Below are 22,762 nucleotides of genomic sequence, written 5' to 3' on the forward strand. Positions count from 1 at the left end.
TCTGCTTCTTGTAAAGAGCTGCCATCCACAAGAGTGAGAGGAATGCTGCCTTTAAAGCTTTCGAGAGTCGGTCCTTTTGTCACTTAAAACATTTCACAGCAGTTGCATTGTGTTTTCTGTTGGCTGTATTTGAGTAATGGATAAGAACCATTCTGCCCCTTTACTTAGATTTTGTACTAGCTTGTTGTTAGTGGTGATTTTCATGTGATAGAGCACCTGTCTCCAGTTTTACTCCACAAATCATCTGAGATCTGTAGTTAGTATTGAATAATCTCTTTTTTTCCATTGTTGCTGCTTAAAAAAAACAACAACTGTCAGATGTTACCCTACTTTTAGAAAGTCTTATCTGATGCCATGAAGGCAGTAACATGTTTTACTCATTGAAGAACATGGCTGTAAATTCATCATTTAACATTCAACATAAGAAATTTGTTGCTGATAAATTTAATCTAATGAGGCGGAATTTATGTGTTGTCTGCAAGACCATATTTACTTTAATACATTTGAATTTCTGTTTGAAAACTTCTTTTTCTTGGTTAGTCTGTGTGTGTGTGTGTGTGTGTGTGTGTGTGTGTGTGTGTGCGTGTGCAGATTTTATTCAAAGTTGGTGTCAGACTCTCAGGAAGTGTGTGAAATAAAAAGAATCCATGGTACAGCTGCAGGTGAAATTTTGTGTTCTTTCTACACAACTTAAGTATTACAAGTGTATCACTGGAATAAAATAAACTTTTCTACCACTAGCGTATTGCTAGTAGGCATTGATTCTCACTCTTTCTTCTTCTTTTTCTTCCTTCTCCTTCTTCGCCCTTTCGTGAAACACCACCTGGGCGCCACACTGAAAAACTGTTTTGCAGAGTACCCCAGGTCTGTTGGTTGAGCGTCACAGCCTGGGTCTCTGCAAATGGTATCCCTGTCCATTCTGCAGTGTTGTTCTGCAGTGTTGTTCGTCCATTTTTTCCTTCCCCAGTCTCTCTCCATCAACAGCTCCAGGAAGTATTGTTTTAGCAAAGCCATTGATCTTGTTAAGTAGCCATTCCAGTATAGTTTTCTTTTATTAATTAACTAATGTCAGCAGTCAATGAAGATAGATAAGTTTTAAAAACCCAAGCTTGAAACATATCCATGATTTTCTGCTGATTGTTTGTTCAGATAATTCGTAAAGTGGACAAACAGACCTCATTACTGGATGCAGACGATCCAGTATCACAGCTCCATAAATGCTCCTTCTACCTCAAAGATACAGAGCGTATGTACCTCTGTCTCTCTCAGGAGCGCATCATACAGTTTCAGGTGAGAAACTGCATATAATTCTCTCTTGCCATACAGAAAAATCTCGTTTTTCAGTGTAATGTTAAATAACAATCCAGTGGAAATGATGATGGTGGTGTGTGTGTGGTAACTGATGGTGGTGATGGTGGTGGTGCGTGGGTGATGACTGATGGTCGTGGTGTGTGGGTGATGTGGGTGGTGACTGATGGTGGTGTTGTGGGTGGTGACTGATGGTGGTGGTGTGTGGGTGGTAACTGATGGTGGTGATGGCGGTGGTGTGTGGGTGGTGACTGATGGTGGTGTTGTGGGTGGTGACTGATGGTGGTGATGTGGGTGGTAAGTGATGGTGGTGATGTGTGGGTGGTGACTGATGGTGGTGATGGTGGTGGTGTGTGGGTGGTGACTGATGGTGGTGATGGTGGTGGTGTGTGGGTGGTGACTGATGGTGGTGGTGTGGGTGGTGACTGATGGTGGTGATGGTGGTGGTGTGTGGGTGGTGACTGATGGTGGTGGTGTGGGTGGTGACTGATGGCGGTGGTGTGTGGGTGGTGACTGATGGTGGTGATGGCGGTGGTGTGTGGGTGGTGACTGATGGTGGTGTTGTGGGTGGTAACTGATGGTGGTGATGGTGGTGGGGGTGGTGACTGATGGTGGTGGTGTGGGTGGTGATGGTGGTGGTGTGGGTGGTGATGGTGGTGGTGTGGGTGGTAACTGATGGTGGTGATGGTGGTGGTGTGTGGGTGGTGACTGATGGTGGTGGTGGTGTGGGTGGTGATGGTGGTGGTGTGGGTGGTAACTGATGGTGGTGGTGGTGTGTGGGTGGTGACTGATGGTGGTGGTGGTGTGGGTGGTAACTGATGGTGGTGATGGCGGTGGTGTGTGGGTGGTGACTGATGGTGGTGATGGTGGTGGTAACTGATGGTGGTGATGGTGGTGGTGTGTGGGTGGTGACTGATGGTGGTGGTGTGTGGGTGGTAACTGATGGTGGTGATGGCGGTGGTGTGTGGGTGGTGACTGATGGTGGTGGTGTGGGTGGTGACTGATGGTGGTGGTGTGTGGGTGGTGACTGATGGTGGTGGTGTGGGTGGTGACTGATGGTGGTGGTGTGTGGGTGGTGACTGATGGTGGTGGTGGTGTGTGGGTGGTGACTGATGGTGGTGATGGTGGTGGGGGTGGTGACTGATGGTGGTGGTGGTGTGTGGGTGGTGACTGATGGTGGTGGTGTGGGTGGTGACTGATGGTGGTGATGGTGGTGGTGTGGGTGGTAACTGATGGTGGTGATGGTGGTGGTGTGTGGGTGGTGACTGATGGTGGTGGTGGTGTGGGTGGTGACTGATGGTGGTGATGGTGGTGGTGTGGGTGGTAACTGATGATGGTGATGGTGGTGGTGTGTGGGTGGTGACTGATGGTGGTGGTGTGGGTGGTGACTGATGGTGATGGTGTTTGGGTGGTAACTGATGGTGGTGTTGTGGGTGGTGACTGATGGTGGTGGTGTGCAGGCCACCCCATGCCCCAAAGAACCTAACAAGGAGATGATCAATGATGGAGCCTCCTGGACCATCATCAGCACCGACAAGGCAGAGTACACCTTCTATGAGGGCATGGGACCCGTCAAAACACCTGTCACCCCTGTGCCCGTTGTCAACAGCTTACATGTGAGCGCACACTGTGTTCTTTCTCTCTTTTGTCTATTCTAAGCTCTTTCATTCACCTCTGTCTGTTCATTTGACTCGGCAATCATTCAGGCCTTGGGTTGTCTCTCAAGGTTGATTGATGCATCAGGGTTATATGAATGTCAGGCATTTGCTTATTTTTTATATTTCTATTATATCTTTCTGTAACAAACATTCAAGAGAGATGATTTAAGAAGGAAAAAAAAGGTTATGGTTATGATTATTATTTGTAGTATGACAACGACATCAATTAGTATTAGTAATTTTACACATTGATCCAAGCTGATGTGTAAAATATTCTCAGCTTTTAGGTTCGCCGTTTCCATATCAATTGTAAAATGGCGTCTTTAGTGCAGCTTAATTTTTGTTTTTTTGTTTTGTCTTGTTTTTTGTGCTACTGATAGAGGTGGTTTGTTCTTGTTTTTGAATATTGTGTGTTGGATGGGATGTGGAGTGTATGAAAGTCTGTGTGTGACTGCATTATATTTCAAACTGCATGAAGATAAACTTATGGATACTGGAGTTAAGATCTGTGAATGTCTGATCCCTTGAAAATATATGTTTCATCATCTAATTCCTATGATATGTGCACACAGAGATACTGTGCAGAGTGATTTTTGGGTCCAAACTCACAGACTTGCATGGGTAACGCAAGATTGAATGATTTTTTTTTCTCATTTGACCACTCATGTAAGTGTGCAACCATACACAAATTTACAGCTGGCTTTATATGACATAACAACAAATAAAAAGGAGTTTAATGCCTTTCACAAGCAATCAAACTAAGGAACACATGAAAACTAAACTGTTTCATGTTAAAAAATGGACGGGGAATGAATCTCAAAAGTGATAAGTGAGATTAACACTCTTCTCTCACTTCACTTTGAGGAAACGAAGAATTGTTAAAAAGTTCTGATGTGTTTTGACATATTATAAATCCGAATTTCTTCAAAATGTGATTGAGATGAGAGTGGCTGTGCGTGTGATTTCAGCTGAACGGTGGAGGTGACGTGGCCATGTTGGAGCTGATGGGGGAGAACTTCTCGGCTGGCCTGAAGGTGTGGTTTGGGGATGTGGAAGCAGAGACGATGTTCAGGTAGGCAGAATAGTTCAGGTGTATTGGATGGTCATTGTACACAGGGAAGATAAACGTGTTGGGATCATGTTGGGTGTAGCGTTCAGGCTCTTCACTTTCTTCGAACAATGTGATGATTTTTCTTTTCTGCAATTGGAGTAGTCAAAGGGAAACAATCTTCTGTCCTTCTGGACCTAGGACAGGTTATTGTGTGATTGCATCCCTTTGTGTGAATGCATCCACTGTCTTTTTGACTTCACTTTTTCAGCCCCTTCAGTGCCATGTGTTATTCTGTTTTTTTGTTGCCTATTTGCTAAGCATTTTTTGATAGTAGAAAATAATGAATATAATGATAAGAAATTCTTGCATGTAAACTACTTCAAAAGAGTATCCATGACCCATACTTTTCTGTACGGAAAATAGACTCTCCCCCTGAAAACAGTGTATGACTGGTTACATGGTGGGGTTAAGATGGTCATATATGTAAGAGCCCACTGGTGCATAAGGGTGAATGTGGGAAATGCAGCCCAATAAAAAAAAAAAAAAAAAAGAAGAAGAAGAAGAAGAAAAAAAAAGACACTATCAGTTTCTGACAGTTTGAACTCGTACCTGGTTCAACACACTGGTTAGCACTGAGTGAACCATAAATGATAATGATAAAGTGCTCTTCTGAAGCGCTGTTCCCACACAGAGAGGTTCATGGTGCTTCACAAATTACACTTTACAAGAAAGAAACGAGAATAATCAAGAAAATTCATATAATAACAAATCACTCATGGCACTCCTCAAATTAACTGTTACGAAAAAGAGAAGCAAGAATCATCAGAAAAAGAATCAGCAATGAAAATCACCATCCTCGCATCATGAACATCACACACACACACACACACACACACACACACACAAACAAACTTCTCATAATTTCTCAATGTGTTACAGATTTTTAGTAAAAGCAGCTGAAATAAATCAAGAAAAGAAAAAAAGAAAAAAAAGATGTGTATCCATTCCTTATGTGTGCACAGCGACTTCAGTTACAATTGAAATTTCTGGTGTTGTACAAATATTTAGTCTAGCATTCACACACAGTTTGTTGTTGTGGTATTTTGAGGGGAGAGGGGATGGGGAGAGAGAGTCAGCAAACTGTTAATTGAAGACAAACCCACTGTTGATCAAGGACCTCCCCTCACCAGTTATCATTTTCAAATAATTGTCTCTCTGTCATCGTAGTTACTTTTTGTTGTTGTTCAGGTCAGACGAAAGTATGCTGTGTGTGGTTCCTGACATCTCTGCCTTCAGAAATCAGTGGCGATGGGTCCGGCAGCCTTTGCAGGTAACTGGACTGGTTCATTTGTGTGTGTGGGTGTGTGTGTGTGTGTGTGTGCGCTCAGGTACGAATGTGTGTGTTTATACATACAATTGTGTGTGTGTGTTTAGGTACCATTGTGTGTGTATGTGTTTGTGTGCGTAGGTGCTATTGCGTGTGCATGTGTAGGTAAACTAGTGTGTATTTTGATTATGTGTGTGTGTGTTTGTGTGAGGAGGAGGGGTTGTTGCTTTTTTCTCAATCTCTTTATCTCTATAGATGTGTGGGGTTTGTGTGTTTGTGTGATGTTGATTACTTTTTTTTTTTTTTTAAATGTTGGTCACATATTCATCTAATCACAACAAAATATTTTTTCTGAACTGTCCATTAATTTTTTTTTCAGAAAATATATACCCGTGTCAGTAAAGAAATAATCCAGAATTGTTTTTCTGCATTTACCTGCTGGTAAACAGGATCGTGCTGTTTGCCAAATCCATTGGCAGGTTTATGGCAACAACCGCCAAAAAGAAAAAAAGTGTAATTCCTAAATATATTGAGAACACAGATTACAACACAAAACCAGACAAGTAAATGACCTTGAAAACGTGTACAAAACAATAAAATATACAAGTAAAAACAAGCATACAGATACATCTCGGCACATGTTATATAGTTCATGATACAAGTACTGAACTGTTCATTATATTGTCGTAGTAGGTGAGTGCTTCTGTTAAAAACTACAGTTTCTCGTTTCAGGTGCCGGTGTCACTGGTTCGCAGTGATGGCATAATCTACTCCACGGGTCTGACCTTCACTTACACACCAGAGCCAGGGCCCAGGCAGCACTATCGGGAAGTGGATCACATTCTGGGTCGTACTGCCACTGCCTCTCCGGACTCCACCTCCAACTTCACAGGTCCCTTGTGATGTCACCTTTCACCTCCCCCAGCACCGTGTGAAGAGGAGAGACAAGCTTGAACTGTGTGCTGACAGCGGAGCTGACAGGAGTGTGTGTCTGACACTTTTTCTCCAGTGTTTGGAGGGCTGTTTGGGAAGGGGGCAGACCTCTTCAGTGACAGCACCTCCAGTCGTAAATAATTTGGCCTTTATCAGAAATGGTTCTAGATAGTGAGAAGTGCCCTGCATTCATCGCTGTTCTTCAAGTCATGGAAGTCATCGTGCAGTCTATTCTTCAGCAGCCATGTTCTCCCCATAATCCCCCTCCCCCATTATTCTCCCTCACCTTCCCCCCTCCCTAGGAAGAAGAACATGAGAATCAGAGGTGTGTCTTTCAGTGTGTTATTTCTCCGACAGCTCCCCTGCCCCCATCACCCCTGCACAGCAACAGCAATGCTCAGGAAAGAGATCATTTCATGATGTCTGTTGTACAGAACCATAACAGTGAGGAGCCACTGTTGCATGGTTTGTTGTTGTTTTTTCTTGCTGCGGTTGTGGTCAGGTGCTGACAGTCTCCTAGAGGGCTGGGTTGGACAAGTGGACGGACATTGTGCTGTGAGCAGGACATGGCAGGTGTCCTGATACAACCAGGAACAGCACCAGTACTGACTGGGGCAAAGGAAAATGGCATGAATGGACCCCTCTGTTCCTGTTGTATTATCCAACCTGTATGTTGCCATATTGTTGAAAAGATGGCAAGCCATTTAATGGTTGTGTCAGACTGCGTGTGTTGGAGTGCCTGAGCATGCATGCATGTGTGTCTGAGGGTATGTGCATGTGTATGTGTGAGTGTGTGTGTGACTTTATGTCAGGGATTTTTTTTGTGAAAACAGATTAAAGTATTGGAACCTGAAAAAGGAACAATCTTGACTGGTTGGAATATGTGGGATGATTTTTTTAAATTTAAATATATATTTTTTTATGTGGGAGGAAGGGTGTGATGAGGTGGAGGACAGACTGACTCCACAAGGAAGTGAAAGTGATAACATTTTGGATAAGGAGGTGTGGACATGACCATTCATGCATTATTATACTTCCTGCAATTAATTAAGGATGTCTGACATGGAGCAGAATCAGTGTTATCTTTCTCTTTCTCTCTCTTTTTATATATATATATATATATACACACACACATATATATATAGTTAGGTAGTTAGTTGTTATTTTTATATATCTACTTTTGTTTTCTCTGTTTTGAATGAATGAACTGTTACTGTGTGTTGAAATCGATTACATACTGCTTGTCATTAGGACAAAGTGTTATTGACTTTCAACATCTTCCTGTTTGTGAAGACAGAAAGTCTTCCTGTTGGTAAAGGTGTTAGATTTTTTTTTATGGTAAAGGTAGAAATTCACTTCCTGTCAGTAAAGGTACAAGTTCTTTCTCTTGGCAAATTATTTCTGTTGGTAAGGTACAAATTCTTATTAGTAAAAGTACAAATTCTTTTTCTTAGTAGCAGTAGAAATTCTTTGTATCTCTGGAGAAAAGACCCTCCCCCCAACTCATACAATGGCAAAGGCATTATTTTCTATTTATTTATTTATTTTGGTCTATATTTTGATTTAACATATTTCCCTTTTGCGTGGCCAGTCATCATGTTAGCTTTGTGTGAATCCTTGCACTCTCTATGCACCTTTCTGTGTGTATTTTTCTCTGTCATTGTTTCCATCACCACAAAGCTCCTATCTTTCATTTTACTTTGATTGGCAGTAACATAAGTACAAAATGGCATTATTGGATATGATTTATTGAATGTACAACTTTTATGCTTCTGACATATTACAGATAGATTGTTTATTTGGATGTATTGTAAGTTGTATTCCCCAGACTTAACAAATGTATATTTTACTTTACTTTTTATCTGCATGAACATTTCCAGCAGTTGTCATTGTGCAAGTCACTGGGAATGCAATGTAATTTTTTTTTAATGTGAAGAATGTTTGCTTGTATTCCATGTGCATGAAAGCATTTACTGCTGCTGGGCTAGCAATGGAAATACATGAACTGATGACTCATGATGGGACAGAAGTATGTGCATGCATGAATGTTTGTTTATAAGGGAGTGTTTTGTAAGTGAGAGAATGTGTGTGTGTGTGCATGTGCGTGTGCGTTTGTAAAACATGCACATTTATGTGAATTTAAAAAATCACCATTGTGTGTGTGTGTGTGTGTGTGTGTGTGTGTGTGCACATTCATGATTGTGAGATTTCTTTTCTGAGTGTTGTATATGTGCTTGTACAATATACATGAAACCATGTACCACTGCTGGAATAACAAGCAAAGTAAAGGAAAAACATTGTTGGTGTCAGTATGTTGCTTATTGGAATGGGGAAGTATGTGGGTGTGTGTGTTAAAGCCTGTGGTGTGTGTGTGTGTGTGTGTGCATGTGCATACATGTGCTTTTAATGAATGCTTACACTTCACACTGCTGGCATAACATGCCAAGTAAAAAAAATTAATTCCCCTTTTCTGTGTGTGTGTGTAGATAGGTTCATGGATAAGTACATTAACTTTAGTTGTCTTTTTGTTGTCTTCATAAAAGTATGTTTTGTATTTGTATTTCTTTTTATCACAACAGATTTGTCTGTGTGAAATTCGGGCTGCTCTCCCCAGGGAGAGTGTGTCGCTATACTACAGCGCCACCCATTTTTTGGGTATTTTTTCCTGCATGTAGTTTTATTTGTTTTTCCTATCGAAGTGGATTTTTCTTCAGTATTTTGCCAGGAACAACCCTTTTGTTGCCGTGGGTTTTTTTTAATGTGCGGTAAGTGCGTGCTGCACACGGGACCTCGGTTTATTGTCTCATCCGAATGACTAGTGCCCAGACTACCACTCAAGGTCCAGTGGAGGGGGAGAAAATAACGGCGGCTGAGCCGTGATTCAAACCAGTGTGCTCAGATTCTCTCGCTTCCTAGGATGACATGTTACCTCCAGGCCATCACTGGGTACCATACTTTTTGGCCTACAAGGCACTGCAATGCGTAAGGCACCCCCCCTGAATTTAAAGAAAACAGTGTAAGGTGCAAGCTGCATCTGCTGTAAAGTGAAAGTCCAATGTGGCTCTGCTAACAGCAGATGTTGTTCTCTGAGGAGTGAGTCTTCATCGGAAAACTGGGTCGGAATCCAACTTGTTTTCGTCAGCTTGTTTACTTGGCTCTGTTACTCCATTCGTCTGCATTAAAAAAAAAATTATATAATCTTTTTCAACAATTTTACAGCCTTCATTTGAATGTACCCTACTGTAAAGCCCCAGTTCATTAACTTATTCGATCAGAATCTATTCTGCAAGCCCTGCTTTCAGTTCCATCTGTCATTTTGCTTTGCATTCTTTCGAAAAACGATCAACTCACTTCTTAATTCTCTACTAAAACATCATAAATTTATCAGCAACTCAGATGCTCTTTTATCATGGCCTAAGGGTGAACTGCGATCACGTTCAATTGAAATTTGGTGTAATGTTTCATTTGGTTTTAATTTGATTTGATGGTGAACATGAACCATGTTGAACTGAACAGTGATAAGACTGAAATATTATCGTTCAGCATGATTCACTGATTGTGTGTGTTTATTATGATCAATGATGTCATATATGATCAATGAGTTTGCTGTTACAAGTTTGCAAGTGATTGTTAGAAATAAGCTTTCAGACATAGGGTGTATACAGAAATTAGCTTTCAGACATAGACAGGGTGTATACAGCCAATAAGATGCAGGGGTCAGATTCTGAGTGAAAAAGTAGGGCCTTGTAGGCCGAAAAGTGCGGTACCTCAAGTTTCAGGAAAAATCAAATTTTGGAACCAAATTGTCCACCTTCTTCGGCCTTCATACAGTAATTTATTCTTTTTTTTCTCTTTGCTTCTTGCAGCTTAGACTCCTTTCCCCCCCTCAGATCTAAATCCTATACAGTAGCTAAACAATGGAAATAATAAGATCAGGAATCAACAGTAATTGTGACGGGTGTAACAGCAGAGTGGTAAAAGCGTTGAACTTTCAGTCTGAGGTTCCCATGTATGAATCCTGGTCATGGTGCCTGATATATAATGGGTGGAGATTTTTTTTATCTCCCTAGTCAACAGATGTGCAGATCTGCTAGTGCCAGAACCCCCTTCATGTGTATACACATGCAGAATATCAGATAGGCACATTCAAGATTCTGTAATCTATGTCAGCGTTCGGAGGATTATCGAAATGAGAACATACCTGACATGCACCCACCTGAAAATGGAGTTTGCCATTATGGCATGGGTAAAAATGGTCATACACGTAAAGGCCCACTGGTGTATACAGGTGAACCTGGGAGTAACAGCCCATGAGTGAAGGAGAAGAAGAAACAGTAACTACAAAAAGGCCAGAAGGCTTTTTCCTCGTTCTAATTTCACTTAATATGTAAAGAGTCTAGTGCCTTGCTCGACATTATCCTATTCACCATGCTGTCTCTCTCCCACAATCAGTTAGAGGTGTACTGTAAGACTGGTTTGTACTTAAAAACCAATTTACATGTGAGGCGATTTGGCAAACCAGTTTGGTTTACCTCAGACTGGTTTCTCAAGATACATTTTCACTTCCTTGAACGGGAGGTTAAGTTAGTTCAGGGTTCCCAGGTGGTGGGCATGAAGCCAAAAAAGGACCTTTAAAGGACTTTATAAGGACCTCAAATCAGTTTAAAAGGACCTTTGCCGACATGACTTTACAGTACACCCCAATCTATTTGACATGCAGAACAGCAGACACTTACCTCTCATAAACGGAAGAACAGCTAATCCCATTTGACTGTCGTATTTAGTCTTTGCAATTCACGTCACTGTAGGCTAGGCCTAAGCAAAGCAGCAGCAGCAGGCGTGACTCACAGCCACTGTACCACGCTTCGCGTCTGCCACCGAGCAGAAAGTGCACTACTGTTAGGGCCTAGGCCTATAGGCTGTATCCTCCTACAGTAAGTACTGAGTTTCAGACGATCGCGTCGGCATCTTTCAACGCGCTTTGCAACTTGCGGTTTTGGTGTCGAAGGTGTTTCAGTTTCGTTCTCAAGTCTCTTTCTCTTCATAAAACAGGACTTAACAGTACCTTTCAAACATTAAAAAGACCTCCTGATGAGTTAAAAGGACCAACTTGCTGAATCAAAGCACTTAAAAGGCCTTTTGACCAAAATCCAATTCCTAAGGACTTAAAAGGACTTGAAAGGACCCTACGAACCTTGTAGTTGCCAAAAGATATTTCACTGTATTTATTTCCACATATATATTTGTCCATATACTTTGAGTAAGGGGGGGGGTGGGGGGTGGGGGTGGGGGGGCTGGGCAAGCATCCAAATGACTGTGTATTGGCATTAGTCTAGAAGCTGTGGCATGTGCCCATGTAAAAAAGTGGGTTTATTATTAAAAAAAAAAAAAAAAAAAAAAAAGTGAAGAAGAAGAAAGAAAAATAAGAAAAGGTTAAGGTTTCTGAACCAGTACTCAGCTCAGCTATCAATGACCCAGCTCCTTTCCTCTCTGTGTTCCATTCTACCTTCTCTGTGTAGTCTTCATTTCATCCATGATGTATTATTATTTCTGTTGTTGTTGTTATCCATCTTGTCTTCATGGCCGGATACAGTAGGGCAGATGCAGGGATGATAATCATAATGATAATAATATATACAGTACTTATGTGGCACAAAATACCCATATAATGGGCTAAGCACCTTGCAAGAATACATATACAATAATGCATAATGGCATACAATAGAACATGAAGACAAAAAAAAAAAAAAAACCCAACAAAAACAAAATGTAGCTATATACACTAAGGCAATACAACAAATTGCAGATGTGAATGATCACACCATTAAAGCACAAAATATCCCCAACATGTGCATGGATGCGTACACACACACACACACACACACACACAGTGAAAACCAACCCACAAGCACACTGCATGAAGATCTTGATGAAGAGGATGAAAGTGGGAGGCTGGAAGGAGACACAGCTTTGCTTGGTCACATCCAAAGGCCTCTTTGAACTGGTTGGTTTTTAAATGTGTTTTGAAAAAGGACAGAGCTGGTGAGTGGTTCACCCATGAAAACAGCTTTCACTCTCTGAAACAAGTCCCCATCCCTGCTTGTCATCTATTACAGTTTGCTTGAAGATGCCAGTGTGACTTCTGTAACTGATTCCGTTATCTTGGCATCACTTTCATGACCAGCCTACAAATAAATATGTCACTGTTGGAAAAGTTGGTATCTGCAGGCCAGTCAATGGCATTGAGTTACTCCACTCAAGTAGTCCACAAGGTCTATGAACCATTCAATCACTGTGAGCTCAAACCACGGCAAGGCTCTAACTTAATCTAGTTCAGGCGGTCGGCAGGACTTGAAACCAGTCGGGCAAACAGAGGACAATTTCGGCGGGGACTGAGAGATGGAAAAGGACGCATTGAAGTGGGTTGGGAGGTGAGGGGGAGGGTGGGGGCGGAGGGCTTGCCTGGGGGGGCGGTGGGAGTGGGGGGTAATTGATGACATGACTGCTGATTAGACATCATCAAAGCGATGACATCACAATGGTGGCGAGAATGAAAGCGGCTCGCCTTCCAAATTGACTGCGGTGGCTTTAAACGGGGGGCAGGCGTTCTTTCTCTGATCCTCGGCTTTCAGTGGTCACGGTGTGACTGGGCAACAAGTCCAGTGCCAACATAACCTTTGCCCACACAGCCTGAAGGGGGCACATAACTCAAGGCTTCCCGGGTTTCGGCCTTTGGTAGTTGAGCCGAGTTATCGTCCGAAGTGGAAGGTCCACAAGCTGAATGAGGTGTTCAAAGCGGGCCAGCAGGGCCCCGGTTAATTAAAGGACTGAGGGCCGGGCCTGCCTCACACCGCTGTGTGCCTGATGCCACTGGCTGCTGGGCAGGACACCGCCCTTCTATTCAGGGGGAGGGGGAGGGGGCACACTGGGACAACTAGTGATGAGGATCGCACACACACGCGGGGCGACAAAAGCGCGGACATTTAAGGTTTTGTGACTATCCCGTAACGCAGCCCCCCACCCCCACCGATCGCCCCCCTCTCTGGTCTTTAAAAAAAAAAAAAAAAAAAAAAAAAAAAAAAATTGCACTACTGTTGTTATGGGCTAGGTCTGACAACTGATAAAAACTTTTTTTGATTTTCACACACACACACACACACAGGAAGTAGCCTACTCCGTGCCTTTCGGAGGCTAATCTCGAAAACCTGCCGGACCTGACGAAATAATTTGAGAACTGCTCAATCCAACTTGTGTGTGATCAAACTGTGAATCAGTTTCTTTGTTAAGTTCTTCGATGCTCTGTTTAACATAAAAATTATGAGTATTTCCAGATAAATGGTCTGAATCTACCATCCTGCCAATATATATATATATATATATATATAGAGAGAGAGAGAGAGAGAGAGAGAGAACAATCCAGGTAGCTAGAGGTATTGCATTATGGGACACAAGCAGGAATCTTTTTAGTACCATTATTAACAACAGATTACAGAAGTGGGTTATAGAACACGGTATAATAGGAAGAATATAAGCAGGTTTCAAAGAAGGATTTCATACTATTCACCATTTATTTGTTAACCTTGATTAATGGCTGTTGTTCTGAAACAGTTTGCAGTTAACCGAAGGTTCTGCCGTGTGGCTTTGACAGGTTTCCAAAAAGTGTTCAGTTAACCTGGGCATTCATTTTGGTCTATTCTATTGAAAAGTGGAGTTAAAGGAAAGCTTAGGAAAAAAAAGGAATTAAATACAGTAATGTAAGAGCACGTGTACAATAAGGGAACAAGTTAACATCAGTAATCATATCATAAGCTGTGCAACTGGTGTCAGACAAGAAGACGTGTTCACTCCTATTTTATTCTCTTTATTCATAAACGCGAATTAGGGAGCGGTGTACACGGATTCGAGTTCCACACTGTCCTATATTTCTACCCCCCCCCCCCGCCACACTCACTCACTAGACCTTGAGCAGTGGTCTAGGTGCTAGTGTTTTGCCGGGGTGAGACGTTAAACCGGAGGTCCTGTGAACTGCCAGCATGCACTTCCGAGTCGAGCAACCTATTGTAACAAAAGGGTTGTCCCTGGCAAAATTCTGTAGAAAAGCTCACTTTGGTAATAAAACAAATCCACTGTGGAGAGACGCTCTCCACGGGGAGAACAATCCTAATTCCACACAGATAAATCTGTTGTCATTACAAACTAACAAACTAACACACACACACACACACAACACAAAAAACCTGTAAATGATACCAAAATTAATAAAGACACGTGTTAACGCAAAAGATAAACATGGTGTCTGCCAGTGGACGGTCCGTTAGTGGATACTGAGAATTGATGATGGATAGATAAGAGGAGGAAGTAGGTTAAAACATAGTGAATTTGTTACACACATTAGTCAGTTTGATGTTATCTTATTAACAGAAACAAAAACAGACAAGCAAGATCACTCATTCCTTGAAAATGTTTTAGATGAACTTGGGTATACAATACATGTTTTCAGTCGAAAATGTTCATCGTACCAACGTTCAGGTGGTGTTGCTTTTGCATACAAAAAGAAATATTGTAATTATATAACCACTCTACCAAACAAAGACAGCAAATTCAGCATGGTTCATGATAAAATCATCTTTAACGTGATATGATAAAGATGTGTGTGTTGGAGTCGTATACATCCCTCCTGAAGGATCAGTGTATAGTAGTGTTGATATGTTTGATGATGTTGAAAACATGCTCTTTGATATACAAAGTAAATATGATTGTTATATTCTGTTAGCAGGTGACTTTAATGCTAATACCAAAAATTTGAAAGATTTTATTGATCAACATCAGCTGTGCATAGTAGAACTTAAAACCCCAACAACAAGTCTAACGTGCTGCCGTTTTTGTGGTGCCATGTAGCACGGTGTTTTCGATAGGACCTCCCGCATTCTTGGCATGGTTATCCCCGTCGATAACGTTAGACTTGTTGGGGTTTTAAGTCCTACAGCGTATACTGTCGCTAAAACATGAGTTAAAAGTAAACGATGGATTGTTAAAAAATATTTCCTTGGTATTCGGGTTTTTTTGTTTTTTTTTCCCAAAAAGAGACTTGAAAAGGTTATATCATAAATTCTAATTGGATATTCCCAATTAATAATCTATACATTCCTTTCAGGAGATCACCATCAAAAAAGACATTTCACTCCCTTATAGACATGCAACAGGAAACATAAATACAGTTGAATATAACACATTAAACCTGAATGAACTTTAAAAAAAAATCTGTATGATAGTCGTGTCCAACTTGGACCATCATAACAGCAGAGGAGGCAACTCAGTGCTGTCCCGACTATCAGGGCTAGAATATAATTACAGAAGAGAATGTCTTGCCCAGTTTACACCCCACTCGGCGATCAGGAGGGTCAGTTTTAGGACAGTCGGCGTTGGAATGGTTCCCAAAGGCCAACCAGCCTCCAAGTCTGCAGCACTGACACCCAGTGCAGTCCTTCCTCCTAGTTTGAGAGTCATAGTCCTTCACAAAAGACTAAACCGGCTGTAAATTCCCATTTGAATTGGAGAAACTATTGATCTTACAGCTCTTTGCTGTTGGCCCGACTGTAAGCGTCACACACACACACACACACACACACACACACACACACACACACACACACACAATAAACAACAAACAAATAAACAAAGCTTTACTGCTGCTCAGTTGTATAAGTTTGTCCAGTAAATGTCTGTAAATAATGATGGTCTACTTCCTGGTTTCTGAAGCTATGTCTTGTTCGTCAGATGGATACCCCTGTCTCCGCGATGAAGGCATCCGTACGCTGCAGGTCCTCCATTCAGCAGTCAGTTGAGCTTCCAGACCGGGTCGGGCCAGTAGGTATACCCGCTTTTCAAGAGTACCTCATAGAGGTAGCAGGACTGCAGCAGATGTTCTGTTGTCTGGCTGTCAGTCCCACAGGGGCCAGCACCGCCAGTGCTGAGTGACCAATAAGTTATTTAATTGATTCCCTGGTTCCGAGTCAACCGGACATTGTCCAGCCACGGTATTGTCACGTTTTGGTTTTTTAAAGTACATTTATCGGAATGATAAAAATGAAATGGGGAATTGAGATGCGAGTGCCCAATGATCAGGTAGGGTAAATCGGGACAAGAAGCCCTGTCGGGGTCAAACGCCCACCCCCCAAAATATCGGAGATCACAGTACACAGGGAGCCATTGACACTTTCCGCTTGATAGCCGGGAAAACACACCACAACATGGATGCCATTCAGAAGTCAGCTACGTTTTCCACATGCATCTGATTGTTTTCAACTTGATTTTTTGTAAGACCCATGCTGATGAGATGTCACTGTCTGTTCTTCATTTAAAGCAAACTTCGATAATACTGTTCTGTAAAAGAATTGTGTCAGCTGTTGAATCACAGCGTTGAAACAGATTTATCTCCCTTGCTTTTCCCTTGAAATTTTATAATCTAAGTGTTTTCAAACCGGGACAAAGCGCCTACAAGGTGTTGGGGCAAGACGCATACCAGTGGGCCTTTTGCCCCTTCACTGGGCGTTTTGCCCCCTGTGATTGGAAAAGATGGTGAAGTCTTTCTTTGTGCTTCTCTCTGACTTCTTCAAGTGTTTTTCTTGATTGTTTAAAGCAACACTGCTGTACCTGTGCATTCACGTACACACACACACACACACACACACACACACACACACACACACACACACACACACACACACACACACACACACACACACACACACACACTCACAAATCAGTCTTTACAGGCCATAAGACCCATTTGAACAACGGGATAGACGACAGCAACATCAGGGTATTCAATGTTTTTAATATTGAACTACGCACTACACATTATGTGCGTTAAAAAAAACAACTAGTATTGCTAGAGGTAACCTTGCAGTTACGCAGTTACGATCTTTAAGCATTCCGTTATATAAATTCCTAATTTGATAATCCTACCATCCAATGAGTTTGAGCAGAGTGACTGGATCTTGAAATTTGAAGGGAATCTGTAATGATAGAGGGGAACATACATTTTTACTACATAGTGTGTACTGATCTTGGGCGGACAAAAAACGGCATACGTCTTTCATTTTGCATCTGTCACACTGGACAACGCGAGATAGGTAGTTAATTCCAACGTAAAAGGCAAAGTGCATTCATGCATGCATGCGTGAGTAAGATAGAGAAGAGGGGGAGGCTTACGTGCAGATACACCGCCTTCAGAACAATCAACAAATGGCTGCCCATTCCCATAACCACATGTAGCATCTGGGCCTTCATTGTGTTCCAGTCATCAGATCAGGGCCATTCTTCCTCTCCAAAAACTGACATTCAAAAGGCCAGTGGGTATACAGAAAAAGCAGATTCAGCGGCCATCATAACATCTCCACCATACAAAGCAAACATTCTCGAGAAACAGGGAAAGATGACTTACTGTGGCCTTCTATCTCTTCTGGAGTATAGGCCGTCAACAACAGACCTCCACAATCCCCTATCCTAGCTGTGTCCTTGCCTCTGTCTGGCTCGAGGTAAGATCCATCTTCTTCGAGTCTGCCTGGAGGTGTCTTCGTCAAGTGTTTCTCGGCCAGCCTGTCTTTTTCTTACTTTGGCGGTTCCATTTTAGGGCCTGTCTGGTGATGTTTTACGATGATTTTCGTCGTCGCGTTTGCCTGATCCATCCTCAGTTTCTTCTTCCAATTCCTTTCAGTTGACAGTAGTGTCTTCTTCCCGGCTTAGGCGGACGTTGCTGATCTTGTGCTGTCAGTGGATTTGGAGGATTCTTCTCAGCCAGCTGTTAATGAATATCGGCATTTTGTTAAATGTAGTCTTTTTTCATCTTATATCACCCAGTACCACACAGCAGCACATACTTCACGTTGGAATTGAGAAACCGATTTTTTGTTGTTGTTGTTTATTTGTACAGCACTCCGGAGCTCCAGATGTTCATGAGCTGTGTAAAGGCTGCTCTGGCCTAGACAATGCTTGCTTTGACATCTGCATCTGCGCCGTCTTGCTTGTCGACGGTGCTTCCAAGATAAGTGAATGATTCCACCCCTTCCAGTATCTTACATTCGAGCGTGACTGGCTCAGCACTGGTTGCGTTTGTTCTCATGATCTTCGTCTAGTCCCTGTGGATGTTGAGGCCAACTTGAGGTGATGTGGTGTCTGCTGCTCTTGTTTGTTATGGGACAGCAGGGAAAGATCATTCGCAAAGTCCAGGTCATCCATCTGGTTCCATAGTGTCCATTGTTTATTCTCTGTTCTGTTAATGTTTTCAGAATACAACCAATGACAAGTAGGAATGAAAACATAGACAGGCAGTTTTGCCTGACACCGGTATTGACCGGAAACTGTCTGGTGAATGAATGTAGATGACACTGCAACTCAATCGGCAAAGAAGACTTCTTCCAGGAAATAAATGTCACCTAAGCAGCACGGTTGAGACAAGGAAGAAATCTGGAAGAACCGCTGAAAGAAAACTGGAAGAGGTGAACGAGGAAGAGGATTGGTCCTGTTTGATACTGATGTAGTCAGCCATGTATGATAGTCGTTTTCGACTATGACCATCAGAACAGCAGAGGAGGTAACAGCTGTCCCGACTATCTGGGCTAGAACTTTATTATAGTGGAGAGTGTCTTGCCCAAGCTACATCCCCACTCTCTCGGCCAAGAGCGTTTTAGGACAGACGGCGTTCGGATGGTTCCCAAAGGCAAACTAGCCCCCAAGCTTGGAGCCAGTGCAAGTTTGCCTCCTAGTTTGAGAGTCATGGTCCTTCACAAAAGACTAATCTGTAAGTGATTTCCCATTGCATTGGAGAAACCATTTATAATACAGTGGCTCTCACGTTGTTGTTGGGCCGACAGTAAACTTATGTCAGTCTGTAATATAACCTTATACTTACTGTCCTCAGCCATACAGTCGCTCATTTTCTCGTGAGGTGTGGGTGCAGCAACTTATGTGCCTCCAACGGGCGCATGAAGAACGCACGCCTAGATTTGTCCAGTTTGTATGCCCTAACTGCAATTCTAGCGACACTGATTGATTTGCAAACCTGGAATATCAAGCTTACACACAGAGAGACAGACAGACAGATAGCGAGGGGAATGTTTGCAACCAGTTTTGTTGATAATATTTATTGTAGAATTTGCTTTTGACATCACGTGGCTATAATTGAATTGTCTAGACTAAGAGCGTGCTTATGTGATTACCGGAGATGGAGTGGTAAGCTGAAAGTATGAAGGCTGTGTGATAGTGATGAGAGAGAGAGAGAGAGAGAGAGAGAGAGAGAGAGAGAGAGAGAGAGAGAGAGAGTAATGAATAAAGCTATAAGCATTGCCAATTTACTGAAGTAAGCCAGTTGCAATCTAAATGCAACGTGATTCATGCCTTTCTAAGTATTAAGTTTGTAAATAGATCCAGGGGCAAAACGCCCGAAATATGGGGGCCAAACGCCCGAAATGTGGGGGCCAAACGCCCGAAATGTGGGGGCCAAACGCCCGCATTAGGCGCTTCGCCCCTCACGCGAGGGCGTTTTGTCCCACGTATGAGGCAAGAAGGCCAAAAAATTTTTTTTTAGTTGATCACCTCTTTCGTATAATTGTTTCAATTTTCGATTACTTGGGATATGTTGTAGCGTGCTCGGGCCACTATCGTTTACACTTGGTTACGAAGTGTTGTGGCTTCAACGAGAAGAGAAATCGGACTTCTCGTTTAAGGGTGGGCTCTTGCCCCGAATTACTATATAATTATATCAATAGAAACAACAAAATATCCAATGTTCATACATTAGTTATGTAATACGTCATTATCACTGGTTGTGAAGTAAACGAAACACAACGTTTGGGACCTTGGTACTGCAGCATGTGAAAAAGAATAAATAAAGTTTGGTTTTTGGGTTGGGTTTTTTTTTTTTTTCTTTAACAACACTTATTGCAACAAGTTAAGTTCGCTGTGCTACGGCTCGTCACGAGCCGCCCCTTCTTTCGTTTGACAGGTTGTTTAGATAAGGCCGGCTCCTGGTCTTGTCGGCAGTGTGTGCCGGCGATAGGAAAAATGACTCTTTCCTAGAACCATGATCCCGGAATGACGGAACAACTTGACTTGCCCACTGAAGCCGCCACTGCGCCGTCCCTGGCAGCCTTCCATCCCAGGGTGGCCAACCTCTGACCAGTTCCAAACAACAGCCATTTCCCACCCTCTCCCCCAAGTGACCCCCCTAAACCTGTTAAACTCTGAGAACTAACTGAAACAGCCGGCCATCTCGGACCAACCCCCCCTCCTCCCCGCCGGGAAAAGAATTGTGAAGCAGATTCACGATTGACAAGTCGACTGAATGTTGGCTACCTATTCAGAAGACTAGAGAAGAGAAGAAGAACTCTCTCTCTCTCCCTCTCTCTCTCTCTCCCTCTCTCTCTCTCTCTCTCCCTCTCTCTCTCTCTCTCTCTGTGTGTAGACATTTCAAATGTTTACTTGAATTACAGACTTCTGCAAATGAAAGCTTTATAATTGAAGATGAAAATGATCAAAACTATAATGATAATAGTGTTGTGGACATTAGTTCCATGAACCGACCAATATCCAAAGAAGAAGTTTTACTTGTTATCAGAAATTTAAAAAATGGTAAAGCTGCAGGACCAGATGAAATTATCGGGGAAATGTTGAAATATGTTGGGGATGTAGTGGCTGATTTTTTTGTAAAGCTTTTCAATGCATTATTTGATAAGGGTATTTTTCCAGAAAACTGGACAGATTCTGTTGTAATCCCTTTGTTTAAAAAGGGTGATTTAAATAACCCAAGTAATTACCGAGGTATCTCATTGTGTGATATAAGTAGCAAAATGTATAGTACGATTATAAATAACAGACTTCAAGAATTCATAAATGAGTATAATCTGACGGGTGAATATCAAGCAGGATTTAAAAGGGGTTATTCGACTGTTGATCATATGTTTACGTTGATGGCACTAGTACAAAAACAATTCTCTTTTAATCGCAAATTATATGTTGCCTTTATTGACTTCGAAAAAGCATTTGACTCCATTGAGAGAAATTTATTGTGGCCTATTCTTTTGAAAAACGGTATCAGAGGTAAGATTTTTCGTTGTATTTATAGTATGTATACCAATGTTAAAACCAGAATTAGATGTGGTGCTAAGCTAACAGACTATATTAGTTGTACCCGCGGTGTCAAACAAGGCGATGTCTGCAGTCCTGTTCTGTTTTCATTATTCATTAATGAATTAGCATTAGAAGTGATCAGAGAGGGTAGGCATGGTGCTATGTTTATGCCTAATTATTTTGAACTGTTTATATTATTATTAGCTGATGATGTTGCTTTATTATCAGAAACTATTATTGGTTTACAAACACAGCTTAATAGTCTATATCATGCAGCTTCAGCTCTACACTTGAAAGTAAACATGGATAAAAGTAATATCATTGTATTTAGGAAAGGGGGGTATTTAGCCGCTAGGGAAAGGTGGACATATAATGGTATTGTTATGCCAGTTATTAATGCATATAAATACTTAGGAATTTACTTCTCCACTAGACTGAGTTTTGTGGCAGCCTGTAACAATCTTTGTAGCAGAGCAAAAAATGCTTTATTATGCATATTGCAAAAGTTATCAAAGTTAAAATGTAATTCTTTAAATACTTATTTGAAATTATTTGACTCACAAATTCAACCAGTAGTACAGTATGGTGCTGAGATATGGGGACTTGACAGAGCAGCATTTAATTGTGAAAAGGTTCATTTATTTGCATTAAAAAGATATTTGGGTGTAGAAACACGAACACCTAATGATTTTGTATATGGAGAAACAAACAGGTATCCTATTTATATAAATTCAGTTATGAAGTGCATTAAATACTGGCTAAAATTAGTAAGAATGCATGAGTCTAGATTACCTCACAAAGCCTACAAAATGTTATTCGATCTTGATGCACGTGGTAAAACAAACTGGGCTACTAACATACGTTCTAAGTTGTTCATGTTTGGTTTTGGTTATGTATGGCTTAACCAAGGTGTGGAAGGGATTGATGAGTTTCTTCGGGTTTTCAAGGAAAGGTTAATTCTGTGTAGATGGCAAGAATGGGACTTTCATGTAAAAAATAGTGAAAGATTTAATGTTTACAGAACTTTTTGCACTATACCTGATATCAAAACATATTTACTAATGAATCTAGATAGATATTTAAGGTATACAATGACAAGATTCAGACTGGGCATTTCCGATATTGCTGAACATAGTTATCGTTATAGAATGCAGAACGAGGCTGACTTACTATGTCCACTTTGCCAGATGGAGAAAGAAAATGAGGTGCATTTTGTTCTGTCCTGCCCTGTCTTGTATAATTTAAGAGTACAGTACATACCATTGAAATATTTTAAGTTCCCAAGTCAGTTTAGACTGTCGTTACTTATGGCATCAGCGCATGAACAAACTATTAGAAACCTATCAATTTATCTGT

General features: G+C 41.7%; 1 protein-coding gene across 4 annotated transcripts in view; it reads left to right on the forward strand.

Annotated features, from left to right (window-relative positions):
- LOC143286844 (recombining binding protein suppressor of hairless-like) overlaps nt 1-8,579 on the forward strand; it is a 59,299-nt gene extending 50,720 nt beyond the window's left edge. For all 4 annotated transcript variants that reach the window (XM_076594679.1, XM_076594676.1, XM_076594677.1 and 1 more), the window contains exons 10-14: nt 1,150-1,290; nt 2,769-2,924; nt 3,935-4,038; nt 5,266-5,347; nt 6,077-8,579. In XM_076594679.1, coding sequence (XP_076450794.1) covers nt 1,150-1,290; nt 2,769-2,924; nt 3,935-4,038; nt 5,266-5,347; nt 6,077-6,247 — 654 coding nt within the window. In that variant the 3' untranslated portion in view covers nt 6,248-8,579. The remainder of the gene's footprint in view (nt 1-1,149; nt 1,291-2,768; nt 2,925-3,934; nt 4,039-5,265; nt 5,348-6,076) is intronic.
- Nucleotides 8,580-22,762: the final 14,183 nt, after the last annotated feature.

This window comes from Babylonia areolata, chromosome 10, assembly GCF_041734735.1.
Source record: "Babylonia areolata isolate BAREFJ2019XMU chromosome 10, ASM4173473v1, whole genome shotgun sequence".
Taxonomy (NCBI): Eukaryota; Metazoa; Mollusca; class Gastropoda; order Neogastropoda; family Buccinidae; genus Babylonia; species Babylonia areolata.